The 13,833-nt window shown below is 44.0% G+C and overlaps 1 protein-coding gene across 1 annotated transcript; it reads right to left on the bottom strand.

Moving 5' to 3' along the window:
* Window positions 1-9,805: 9,805 nt before the first annotated feature.
* On the bottom strand, window positions 9,806-12,479 carry LOC139399932 (proteinase-activated receptor 3-like). The gene is made up of 2 exons (XM_071145063.1): window positions 12,301-12,479; window positions 9,806-11,577 (listed from the first exon to the last, which is right to left on the bottom strand). Exons 1-2 carry the CDS (start codon window positions 12,365-12,367, stop codon window positions 10,496-10,498), a joined length of 1,149 nt encoding a protein of 382 aa, XP_071001164.1. The 5' UTR covers window positions 12,368-12,479; the 3' UTR covers window positions 9,806-10,495.
* Between the last annotated feature and the right edge of the window lie 1,354 nt (window positions 12,480-13,833).

Genomic DNA, 13,833 nt, shown 5'->3' on the forward strand with positions numbered 1-13,833 from the left:
GAGAGAAAGAGAGAGTCCTGGAGAACACTATCAAATCATATCAAATGTCATTGGTCGCGTACACGTGTTTAGCCGATGTTATTGGTCGCGTACACGTGTTTAGCAGATGTTATTGGTCGCGTACACGTGTTTAGCAGATGTTATTGCGGGTGTAGTGAAATTCTTGTGTTTCTAGCTCCGACAGTGCAGCAATATCTAACAAGTAATATCATAACAATTTCACAACATATACCCAATACACACAAATCTAAGTAAAGGAATGGGATTAAGAATATATAAATATATGGACGAGCGATGTCAGAGCGCCATAGACGAAGACACAGTAGTATAGTATACAGTATATACATATGAGATGAGTAATGCAAAATATTTCAAAATTATTAAGGTGACTAGTGTTCCATTTATTGAAGTGGCAAAGTACCAGAGAGGTGGAGAAGAGTAAGAGACAAGTGGATGCACTGGGAAAGGACCTGCAGGACTCGAACAGCCAAGTAGAGAACTTCAGAGTTCTACTGCAAGAAGAAGACAGTCAGCTAGAGGACAGGAGCTACAGACCGGGAGTGAAGGACAGACTACTGGAAGAGAGAGAAAAACAAGTGGAGAAAGTCAACCATGAAATTGTGAAACTGCGTAATATTACTAAAACCCTTTCATTATCACCTTTCCTCAATGTGCAGGTTATTGATGACTCTTCACAAAGTAATGAATATGGTTGGATATCACTTCATACTTTCCAACTACGTAATATTTCTGCCTAAAGTCTTTTAACACAGAATTCAGATATTATCATTTCAGCTTAACAGATTTGTGATGTGAAGACGAAGAAGAAGAGAGACCTCAGCTCAGATGACTGGTTAGTGAAATACACAATAATGTATGTGATACTTAACTACCCTTCAGTAGGTTTATACCTTCATGTGTCACTGAGGTGTCGTAAACCTACCTTCATGTGTCACTGAGGTAGCGTAAACCTACCTTCATGTGTCACTGAGGTAACGTAAACCTACCTTCATGTGTCACTGAGGTAACGTAAACCTACCTTCATGTGTCACTGAGGTAACGTAAACCTACCTTCATGTGTCACTGAGGTAACGTAAACCTACCTTCATGTGTCACTGAGGTAACGTAAACCTACCTTCATGTGTCACTGAGGTAACGTAAACCTACCTTCATGTGTCACTGAGGTAACGTAAACCTACCTTCATGTGTCACTGAGGTAACGTAAACCTACCTTCATGTGTCACTGAGGTAACGTAAACCTACCTTCATGTGTCACTGAGGTAACGTAAACCTACCTTCATGTGTCACTGAGGTAACGTAAACCTACCTTCATGTGTCACTGAGGTAACGTAAACCTACCTTCATGTGTCACTGAGGTAGCGTAAACCTACCTTCATGTGTCACTGAGGTAACGTAAACCTACCTTCATGTGTCACTGAGGTAACGTAAACCTACCTTCTAGTGTTCCCATAAAGGGTTGTCATGTGTCAGTGTTCCCATAAAGGGTTGTCATGTGTCAGTGTTCCCATAAAGGGTTGTTGTGTTTTAGAACAGGGAGAGACAATAGACATCAGCACCGCAGTTCTACTGAGGAGGACAAAGGGCATGGAAGATCCTCCATAGAGTGAGTTCCAGTATTTTTGTTGCTTACAGTGTGTCTAATCTCCAGAGTCAGTGTGTTGAGCAGTGCTGTGTTGTGTTGCAGAGGTAGGAGAGACCCCCCCCCCCCCCCCTACCCTACTGGAGCAGCAGCACGACCAGGTGGACTGGGGATAGCTAGGAGTGGTCCTAGGGCTCAGGGAGAGGGAAATAAAGAAAGAGAGAGAGAGAGAGAAAGTGAGAAAAAGAGGGAGAGAATTAGAGAGAGCATACTTAAATTCACACAGGACACCGGACAAGACAGGAGAAGTACTCCAGATATAACTGACTGACCCTAGCCCCCCGACACATAAACTATTGCAGCATAAATACTGGAGGCTGAGACATGAGGGGTCGGGAGACACTGTGTCCCCGTCCAACGATACCCCCCGGACAGGGCCAAACAGGCAGGATATAACCCCACCCACTTTGCCAAAGCACAGCCCCCACACCACTAGAGGGATATCTCCAACCACCAATTTACCATCCTGAGACAAGGCCGAGTATAGCCCACAGTGACCCAGAGAAGTAAGAGGAGGGAGGGGGACCTGTGTGGGGGATGGCTGGTGCTGGTGGACACTCCAGACTGGTTCTGCCCTGGACTCTCTCTGGAGGAGATGAGACAGGATGTTAGGCTCTGTGTCCATCTGTCTGCCCTGGGACCCCACGACCTCCTCTTGGTCATACTAGTGGAGCCTTCCAAGGTGGGGGGGGGAGAGGGGCACTGGGGAGAATAGAGGAGATGTTTGGGGGGGGGGGGGATTCTATTCACCCATACGTACAGCTTGAGAGAGCTGAGTGGGGAGTCAGGACATCCAGCAGCTTGTACAGAAGTGTGGGAGCAGGTATCATGTCCTCAACATTAAGGACAGGGCCCTTGGCACTCAGGTCCCAGAGCTGCTGAAGCAGGTATCATGTCCTCAACATTAAGGACAGGGCCCTTGGCACTCAGGTCCCAGAGCTACTGAAGCAGGTATCATGTCCTCAACATTAAGGACAGGGCCCTTGGCACTCAGGTCCCAGAGCTGCTGGAGCAGGTATCATGTCCTCAACATTAAGGACAGGGCCCTTGGTACTCAGGTCCCAGAGCTGCTGGAGCAGGTAGAGGAGACAGTGGCAGGAAACAGAGAGAGCTTCTACAGCAGTCAGACCTACCAGGAGGCAGAGGCAGGTAGGAGAGATGGAGGGAAAGATCCAGAGAGAAAGAGAGGAAAGGAAACAGAGGGAGGAGAGAGATATGAGAGAGAGGTTTAAGAAGGAGTTGCAAGACTCTCTGAAGAAGATAGAGGGACAGATCCAGGAACACGAGGGAGATATTATCTGAACTCTCAGTGAAAAAACTACTGAACTGGAGAGAAAGGTTAAAGTAGAGAGGAGCGAGGACAAGAAGAGAGAGCTGGAGATGGAGTCTTATAAGAGGAAGGAGATGGAGATGAAGCTGGAGACATCTAAAGAGAGGAGAGATAATGAGGGAGGAGAGACACAAACATGAGACTGAGGAGATGAGGAAGCACTGTGAAGGAGAGGCCAGAGTTGAAGCAGAGAAACCTGATGAAGATAGTTCTACCTGACTTATAGAAGAACATCATGATCATAAAGACAAAGACACAGAGGGAGTTCAGCAGATTGATGGAGGAGAAGGATAGACAGGTGAAGGAGAAGAATATGCAGATGGCGGAAATTAGAGATATAGAGGGACTGATAGAAAGAATATGATACAAAACACAGGTATAAAAAAAAAGATGTCTAGGTGGCCAGAAGATGGCAGTGTTAAACACTTTGAAGAGAGATTGTTATTGTTATTTCTGTCTCAACCTGTGTAACTGCACGGATTGATGCGAGACGTTGGCTAACGCTTTATCCATACAAGATATAACCAGAAAGACAGCAGCTGTAAGAGTATAGATGAAGAACATTCCACACAGATTCTATCAGCCCACTGACCTGATTAGAGAGACCTACCCCCTTTAATTTACACACTTGACGGAATATAGCAACACAGTGAGAGAGAGAGATGTCGATACGTTTGCATCTTTGCTCAATTTTTGAATAAAGTCCTGAAATGGTGTCGATATATTTACAACGTTTCGCTGCACATGAGGAAAAACAGGAAAAGAGCTGTCAGACTTTATGGCACTACTCAATGACCCCAATCTCAAATTCACTATTGAATGTGACACTAAACGTGTTCATTACCTCGATATGTGGATTGAGAAATCAAATGGAACCCTGTTTACAACTCTGTATAGAAAAGAAACGGACAGAAATACTCTTATTACAGGGGGACAGCTTCCACCCTGAGCCATTAAAAAGAGGACTTCCTAGAAGCCAGTTTTTCAGACTGCGCTGTTGTTGTGCCGAAAAGCTCCCCCCTGCCAGAATCCCCCCCCCCTTATCCATTGCTGCGACTTACTTGAATGCGCACACAGTCAATTCTTCACTGCTGAAACTTGCTTGCTAGTTGAGATTTCTGATCACGTTAGGCTGCGTTTCCTTTTATTTTTTATGTCTGTTTGATCTGGGGGAGGCACTAATAATGTTTCAGGTGTATTCGTCTATAAATAAATCTCTTTGCCAAAATTCGTCATCTCTCCCATGTCTTATTCGACTAGTATTTTTGAAAGTGTAAGGATAATAATTCAGCCACAGTTGTTCTAAAATGTTTATTGCTTTCCAACATTTTACTCCCTCCTCTATGTTTAATATAACACACATACAGTTGAAGTCAGAAGTTTACATTCACCTTAGCCAAATACATTTCAACTCAGTTCTTCACAATTCCTGACATTTAATCCTAGTAAAAATGCACTGTTTTAGGTCAGTTAGGTTCACCACTTTATTTTAAGAATGGGAAATGTCAGAATAATAGTAGAGAGAAGGATTTATTTCAGCTTTTATTTCTTTCATCACATTCCCAGTGGGTCAGAAGTTTACACTCAATTAGTATTTGCTAGCCTTACCTTAAATTGTTCAACTTGGGTCAAACGGCTAGCCTTCCACAAGCTTCCCACAATAAGTTGAGTGAGTTTTGGCCCATTCCTCCTGACAGAGCTGGTGTGACTGAGTCAGGTTTGTAGGCCTCCTTGCTCGCACATGCTTTTTCAGTTCTGCCCACACATTTTCTATAGGATTGAGGTCAGGGCTTTGTGATGGCCACTCCAATACCTTGACTTTGTTGTCCTTAAGCAATTTTGCCACAACTTTGGAAGTATGCTTGGGGTCATTGTCCATTTGGAAGACCCATTTGCGACCAAGCTTTAACTTTCTGACTGAGGTCTTGAGATGTTGCTTCAATATATCCACATAATCCTACCTCATAATGCCATCTATTTTGTGAAGTGCACCAGTCCCTCCTGCAGCAAAGCACCCCCAGAACATGATGCTGCCACCCTGTGCTTCAAGATTGGGATGATGTTCTTCGGCTTGCAAGCATCCCTCTTTTTCCTCCAAACATAACGATAGTTGTTATGACCATCATCATATGACCATTTCATCAGACCAGAGGACATTTATCCAAAAAGTACGATCTTTGTCCCCATGTGCAATTACAAACCGAAGTCTGGCTTTTTTTATGGCGGTTTTGGAGCAGTGGCTTCTTCCTTGCTGAGGGGTCTTTCAGGTTATGTCGATATCAGACTTGTTTTACTGTGGATATAGATACTTTTGTACCTGTTTCCTCCAGCATCTTCACAAGGTCCTTTGCTCTGGGATTGATTTGCACTTTCTGCACCAAAATACGTTCATCTCTAGGAGACAGAACGCGTCTCCTTCCTGAGCGGTATAATGGCTGCGTGGTCCCATGGTGTTTATACTTGCGTACTATTGTTTGTACAGATGAACGTGGTACCTTCAGGCATTTGGAAATTGCTCCCAAAGATGAACCAGACTTGTGGAGGTATACAAAGAAAATTCTGGGGTCTTGGCTGATTTCTTTTGATTTTCCCATGATGTCAAGCAAAGAGGCACTGAGTTTGAAGGTAGGCCTTGAAATACATCCACAGGTACACCTCCAATTGACTCAAATGATGTCAATTAGCATATCAGAAGCCATCATTTTCTAGAATTTTCCAAGCTGTTTAAAGGCAGGGCTATTTTCTTGCCTGCTGAAATTCTGTTATCTTCTGTTATCTTGTGTTCTGTGTTTACAGGTTAAGTTTGTACGCTGCCAGTTCTGCAATTGTAATGAGACTGATTTAAGTGCATGTGATTTTAAAGAGGCTAGGGTTTCCACCACTTCTGAATTCGCCAGACGAAGTTCCACCCCCATTTATTTTCCACAGGAGAATGCGGAGCAATGCGCAGGGGATTGTAGGAAGGTGAGCGGCGCGACAGAAACGTACAGAGACAAAAATCATAAGGTCAATGGCATGGAGGAGGATTTCAGAGATTGTTGGTGTTGATGTTGGGTGAAGAGAGATTTGCCAAACAATGTCTGCTTGTGCTGCTAGCTAGCTATGAACATCAAGCAACCTCAACCCCCAAACCTAGCTAGCTAGCTAACATGCATCTCATTAGATTAGCAAGCCAGCTAGCTAATAGTACAATACTCTTCCTAGAGTTGGCTGCCTGGCCAAACTGAGTAATCGGGGGAGAAGGGCCTTGGTCAGGGAGGTGAGCAAGAACCCGATGGTCACTCTATAGAGCTCCAGAGTTCCTCTGTGGAGATGGGAGAACCTTCCAGGAGGACAATCATCTCTACAGCACTCCACCAATCAGAAGGAAGACAGAAGCCAATCCTCAGTAAAAGGCACATGACAGCCTGCTTGGAGTTTGCCAAAAGACACCTAAAGACTCTCAGACCATAAGAAACAAGATTCTCTGGTATGATGAAAACAAAATTGAAATATTTGGCCTGAATGCCAAGCGTCACGTCTGGAGGAAACCTGGCACCATCCCTACAGTGAAGCATGGTGGTGGCAGCTTCATGCTATGGGGATGTTTATAAGCGTCAGGGACAGGGAGACTAGTCAGGATTGAGGCAAAGATGAACGGAACAAAGTACAGAGAGGTCCTTGATGTAAACCTGCTCCAGAGCGCTCAGTACCTCAGACTGGAGCAAAGGTTCACCTTCCAACAGGACAACGACTCTAAGCACACAACCAAGACAACGGAGGAGTGGCTTCGGAACAAGTCTCTGAATGTCCTTTAGTGGCCCAGTCAGAGCCCGGACTTGAACCCGTTCGAACATCTCTGGAGAGACCTGAAAATAGCTGTGCAGCAACGCTCCCCATTCAATCTGACAGAGCTTGAGAGGATCTGCAGAGAAGAATTGGAGAATCTCCCAAGAAGACTCAAGGCTGTAAATGCTGCCAAAGGTACTTCAACACAGTACTGAGTAAAAGGTCTGAAAACTTATGTAAATGTAATATTTCAGTTTTTATTTTTTACATTTGCAAACATTTCTAAAAACCTGTTTTTGCTTTGTCATTTTGCGGTATTGTGTGTAGATTAATGAGGAACAAAAACTATTTTATCCAAGCCTCACCAGCTTCTCTTTTACCCAAATCCAGATAGCAGATGTTCTGAAAGAGCTGCAAAACCTGGACCCGTACAAATAGGCTGGGCTTGACAATCTGGACCCTCTATTTCTGAAACTATCCGCCGCCATTGTCACAACCACTATTACCAGCCTGTTCAACCTCTCTTTCATATCATCTGAGATCCCCAAGGATTGGAAAGCTGCCGCAGTCATCCCCCTCTTCAAAGGGGGAGACACCCTGGACCCAAACTGTTACAGACCTATATCCATCCTGCCCTTTCTATCTAAGGTCTTCGAAAGCCAAGTCAACAAACAGGTCACTGACCATCTCGAACCCCACCGTACCTTCTCCGCTGTGCAATCTGGTTTCCGAGCCGGTCACGGGTGCACCTCAGCCACGCTCAAGGTACTGAACGATATCATAACCGCCATTGATAAAAGACAGTACTGTGCAGCCGTCTTCATCGACCTGGCCAAGGCTTTCGACTCTGTCAATCACCATATTCTTATCGGCAGACTCAGTAGCCTCGGTTTTTCTAATGACTGCCTTGCCTGGTTCACCAACTACTTTGCAGACAGAGTTCAGTGTGTCAAATCGGAGGGCATGTTGTCCGGTCCTCTGGCAGTCTCTATGGGGGTGCCACAGGGTTCAATTCTCGGGCCGACTCTTTTCTCTGTATATATCAATGATGTTGCTCTTGCTGCGGGCGATTCCCTGATCCACCTCTACGCAGACGACACCATTCTGTATACTTCTGGCCCTTCCTTGGACACTGTGCTATCTAACCTCCAAACGAGCTTCAATGCCATACAACACTCCTTCCGTGGCCACCAACTGCTCTTAAACACTAGTAAAAATAAATGAATGCTTTCCAACCGTTCGTTGCCTGCACCCGCACGCCCGACTAGCATCACCACCCTGGATGGTTCCGACCTAGAATATGTGGACATCTATAAGTACCTAGGTGTCTGGCTAGACTGTAAACTCTCCTTCCAGACTCATATCAAACATCTCTAATCTAAAATCAAATCTAGAGTCGGCTTTCTATTCCGCAACAAAGCCCCCACTCACGCCGCCAAACTTACCCTAGTAAAACTGACTATCCTACCGATCCTCGACTTCGGCGATGTAAAAAAAAATAGCTTCCAATACTCTACTTAGCAAACTGGATGCAGTTTATCACAGTGCCATCCGTTTTGTTTCTAAAGCACCTTATACCACCCACCACTGCAACCTGTATGCACCTAGTCGGCTGGCCCTCGCTACATATTCGTCGCCAGACCCACTGGCTCCAGGTCATCTACAAGTCCATGCTAGGTACAGCTCCGCCTTCACTGGTCATGATGGCAACACCCACCCGTAGCATGCACTCCAGCAGGTGTATCTCACTGATCATCCCTAAAGCCAACACCTCATTTGGCCGCCTTTCCTTCCAGTTCTCTGCTGCCTGTGACTGTAACGAATTGCAAAAAATCGCTGAAGTTGGAGAGTTTTATCTCCCTCACCAACTTTAAACATCTGCTATCTGAGCAGCTAACCGATCGCTGCAGCTGTACATAGTCCATCGGTAAATAGCCCACCCAATTTACCTACCTCATCCCCATACTGTTTTTATTTATTTACTTTTCTGCTCTTTTGCACACCAGTATCTCTACCTGCACATGACCATCTGATCATTTATCACTCCAGTGTTAATCTGCAAAATTGTAATTATTCGCCTACCTCCTCATGCCTTTTGCATACAATGTATATAGACTCTTTTTTTTCTACTGTTTTATTGACTTGTTTATTGTTTACTACATGTGTAACTCTGTGTTGTTGTCTGTTCACACTGCTATGCTTTATCTTGGCCAGGTCGCAGTTGTAAATGAGAACTTGTTCTCAACAGGCCTACCTGGTTAAATAAAGGTGAAATAAAATCAAATAAAACATTTAGAATAAGGCTGTAACCTGAATACTTTCCGAATGCACTGTAAAGGGTTATGTTTGGGGCAAATCCAATACAACCCATTGCCGAGTAGCACACTCTATATTTTCAAGCATAGTGGTGGCTGCATCATGTTATGGGTATGCTTGTAATCGTTAAGGACCGGGGAGTTATCAGGACAAAAAAATCTATGGAATGGAGCACAAGCAAAATCCTAGAGGAATATCTGGTTCAGTCTTCTTTCCGCCAGACACTGGGAGATGAATTCACCTTTCAGCAGGACAAAAACCTAGGCCAAATCTACACTGGAGTTGTTTACTAAGAAGACAGTGAATGTCCCTGAGTGGCCGAGTTACAGTTTTGACTTAAATCTCATTGAAAATCTATGGCAAGACCTGAAAATGGTTGTCTAGCAATGATCAACAACCAATTTGACAGATCTTGAAGAATTATGAAAAGGATAATGGAAATGTTGCACAATCCAGGTGTGGAATGCTCTGAGAGACTTACCCAGAAAGACTCACAGCTATAATCGTGGCCAAGGTGAATCTAACACATATTGACCTAGCGGGTTGAATACTTATCTAATCAAGATATACTAGTGTATTATTTTTCATGAATGTTTTACACATTTTAGAATTGTTCTTCCATATTGACAGAGTATTTTGTGTCGATCTTTGACAAAAAAATTCACAATTAAATCCATTTTAATCCCACTTTGTAACACAACAAAATGTGGAAAAAGTAAAGAGGTGTGAATACTTTCTGAAGCCACTGTATTTACATTTGAAGTACATCTGTAATATATGTTGGAATGTACACATTATTTGGCCAAATGTAAATATTTCACATGTATCCTTAAAAACATTTTTAATAGGTTTTGTAAGTAGACAACACATACAATAGGCATATATAGGCCCACACACACACACACACACACACACACACACAGATTTCCAGTCCAGTCTACTCAGAGTCCCAACATTGATACAGTAGTTGACGTTTCTCTCTGCTTGTGGTTGGAAGGGTCCCGTTTATGACTTGCCAACAACAAATTGCCAATTGACTCATTCATCCCCTCTCCTCTCCCCTGTAACTACTCCCCAGGTCCTTGCTGTAAATGAGAATGTGTTCTCAGTCAATTTACCTGGTCAAATAAGGGTTAAAAAAAAGAAAAAAGAGTCACACACAGATCTAAACCGATTTCACTGGATCTGAGATGAGAAACCTCACTGAGATCCATAACTGTCTCAAACTGTGATCCAGTTTCTGGCCTTAGTCAGTCACATAGTTGAGATCTAGATTGAAGTGACTGACCCAAATTTAGGCCTGATGTTGCGGTCCAAATTCTAATCCAGGTTACGTCAAATTCAGGTGGGGATGCTCATGGTCCCCTTGAAGACCATGGAATAAATGTGGATTATTTTGTACTTTTGTTCCGGATTAAGATTCAGGTGGAGATGCTCAGAGTCGTGAAGTGGAGTTTGGATCCGGTTGATTTGGACATAAGGAGGAAGAGGAATGGGTCCAGGCAGGCATGCAGACAGCACAGACACACTGCCACATTGAAGTAGCCGTAGAAGCTGTCCTCTTCGCCCGCCAACAGACGCACATAATGCAGGAAGTGGAGGGTCCCGGCGGGGCCGAAACATGCCACAAAAATCACAAACACCAGCGAGCTAGCCTTGACATACAGCGCCCAGTCGTGGTGTGAGTGGTTGAGTTCTCGGACTATCCGTGCATAACACACAGCTGTGACCAACAGCGGGACTAGTAGACCCAGAAAGGTCAGGCCCAGCTTGTAGTAGCGCAGAGGAGCATGGGAGCTGTAGTCCAGTGGAAGAACATCATGGCAAGTGGTGAAGCCTAGCTGAGGGAGGTAGTAGCTCTGCCGGACCAGGAGCTCGGGTATGACAGCAGCCCCAAACACCCCCCAAACAACCACGCTGGCCCAGGCGGTATAGGCCCTCTTGGGGAGGCTCTTGTAGAGAAACGGGCGCACCACGGCCAGGTAGCGTTTGACGCTAATACAGGCTAGCGTGTGTGCCGAGCAGTACAGGTTGCCGTAGAAACAGGCTGTGACGATGCGGCAGGCAATCTCGCCGAACACCCAGTGGTTGCCGTGGAGATGGTAGTGGGCCTTGAAGACGAGGGAGAGGAGGAGGAAGAGGTCGGAGACGGCCAGGCTGCAGTAGAGGATGGCCGACGACACCCGCCTGACTTCGGTGGCCACGGCGGACAAGATGGCGATGTTGGCCGGGATCCCCACGACAATGGCCAGCATGTAAAAACTGGGGATGACCCACCTGCTCAGGGGGCCGGCGAGGTACGCCGCTGTGTCGTTGCTTAGCAACCACAGCGCCGGAGGGGTAGGAGCAGAGGCAGTGGGGGGGCCAGAATAATGGGGTGCTTGTTGTGTCTGTGTCTGTTGGCAGGCATTAGGGAGAGAGACAGACTTTAACTGTATGATTTTTCCTTTAAATGTTCTGGGATTTACAGTGATGTTCCACTTGGATTTCTTGGCCCTTTTCCCTGGGGAAGTACATGAAGGGGGGGAGACATTAGGATTTGGTACCATAACAACACACTGAAACTACAGGCTATTCAAAACAGCGTTTGTTGTTTGTTTTTCACGTCCGTATTCATTTATTTGGTTAACGGCGTTCATTTCCATAGGGATACATAACATGTGACGGTAAATAATTGAAAGAGAGAAATATGCAGGAAACAAAACACTGCGCATTTGTTTTTCTAATATCCTAAAGCATACAGTCAATTTAGTAAAGTTAAGGTATTTTGACATGTAATGACTTAGTTGAATAACTATGGAAATGAGAAGAGCTGCTAACATGGAATGGCCTCCGCTGTAAGTCAAAGGTGTGGTATTCAAAGTAACATGCGGGAACACATGACAAGCGTGTGAGTCAGGGGAGATAAAGAAACCTCTATCTGTACAAGGTAGATTCATCAAATCTTACACAATGCTTTAGTGATTCACATAACTACTGTGTAAAGATGTGCAAGTTACTGCAACAACAAAAAAGAAGGATTTCATAGTGCTAAACATGCATTCAATTCTGCTAAAAAAAACTTCTTATAAATCAAACTTGATAAATCCCACAGTTGGAAACAACAGCAAAAAGGGAACAAGCATCTGTACTAAACATTTCCTAAATTATTAGATTAGCATTTTAGTTTCGACGTCTTTCAAGAATGAATACTTTTTGATCAAATGTTGTCAATGGTTGTCTTTACCTTTGGATTGAAATGTCACATCCAGCAAAAGAAAAGAAACCAATAAAAATAGCAAAAGCTTCCCCATTGCCAGAGTTTGTCCGGATAGATAGTCCTTTGAAATAATCAACTTTAGCTATCGACAATATGGGAAGATCGTTCCTGATGTCCGGGCAGGTCACATCTCTGTCAAGAAGTCTCTCTGTACTTCCATCAAGATTTTCTCAGTGAGTTAAACCAGAGAGAGGAAGGCGGAGCAATGGGCTGTAGAAAAGTATTTGGCTGAACTATGTCATCCTGGCAGCACACAAAAAACCTGCCACAACCTGTTTGAGCCTAAAGAGCTCTTTTGAAGACGTTGCATTTCTAACATACAGTACCAGTCAAAAGTTTGGATACGCCTACTCCTTATATCATTTTTATTTATTGTTACTATTTTCTACATTGTAGAATAATAGTGAAATAATAGTGAAGAAATCATAACTAGGAAATAACACATATGGAATAATGTAGTAACTGAAAAAAGTGTTAAAACAAGTCCAAATATAATTTATTTTTAGATTCTTCAAAGTAGCCACCCTTTGCCTTGATGACAGCTTTGCACACGCTTGACATTCTCTCAACCAGCTTCACCTGGAATTATTTTCAAACAGTCTTAAAGGAATTTCTACATATACTGAGAACTTGTTCGCTGCTTTTCCTTCACCCTGCGGGTGAACCCAACTCATCCCAAACCATCTCAATTGGGTTGAGGTTGGATGATTGTGGAGGCCAGGTCATCTGATGCAGCACTCCATCACTCTCCTTCTTGGTCAAATAGCCCTTACCCAGCCTGGAGGTGTGTTGGGTCATTGTCCTGTTGAAAAACAAATGATAGTCTTAATAAGCGCAAACCAGATGGGATGGCGTATCGCTGCAGAATGATGTGGTAGCCATGCTGGTTAAGTGTGCCTTGAATTCTAAATAAATCACAGACAGTGTCACCAGCAAAGCACTCCCACACCATCACACCTCCTCCTCCATGCTTCACGGTGTGAACCACACATGCGGAAATCATTCGTTCACCTACTCTGCGTCTCACAAAGACACAGCGATTGGAAGCAGAAATTTCTAATTTGTACTCATCACACCAAAGTACAGATTTCCACCGGTCTAATGTCCATTGCTCTTGTTTCTTGGCACAAGCAAGTCTCTTCTTCTTATTGGTGTCCTTTAGTAGTGGATTCTTTGCAGCAATTTGACAATGAATGCCTGATTCAGTCTCCTCTGAACAGTTGATGTTGAGATCTGTCTTTTACTTGAACTCTGTGAAGCATTTATTTGGGCTGCAATTTCTGAGGCTGGTAACTCTAATGAACAAGGCAAATGGTGACGACGTTGAAGAATCTCAAATGTAAAATAGATTTAGATTTCTTTGACACTTTTTTGGTTACTTCATGATTCCATATGTGTTATTTCATAGATTTGATGTCTTCACTATTATTATACAATGTAGAAAATTGTAAAAAAATAAAGATAAACCCTTGAATGAGTAGGTGTGTCCAAACTTTTGAC

This window comes from Oncorhynchus clarkii, unplaced genomic scaffold, assembly GCF_045791955.1.
Source record: "Oncorhynchus clarkii lewisi isolate Uvic-CL-2024 unplaced genomic scaffold, UVic_Ocla_1.0 unplaced_contig_3162_pilon_pilon, whole genome shotgun sequence".
Classification (NCBI taxonomy): Eukaryota; Metazoa; Chordata; class Actinopteri; order Salmoniformes; family Salmonidae; genus Oncorhynchus; species Oncorhynchus clarkii.

Bases quoted from the DNA above. Each gene is read 5' to 3' on its own strand.
- LOC139399932 (XM_071145063.1), bottom strand. From the start codon at position 12,367: ATGGGGAAGCTTTTGCTATTTTTATTGGTTTCTTTTCTTTTGCTGGAT. The intron at 11,578-12,300 runs GTAAAGACAACC...GTACTTCCCCAG, and splicing joins TGTGACATTTCAATCCAAAG to GGAAAAGGGCCAAGAAATCC.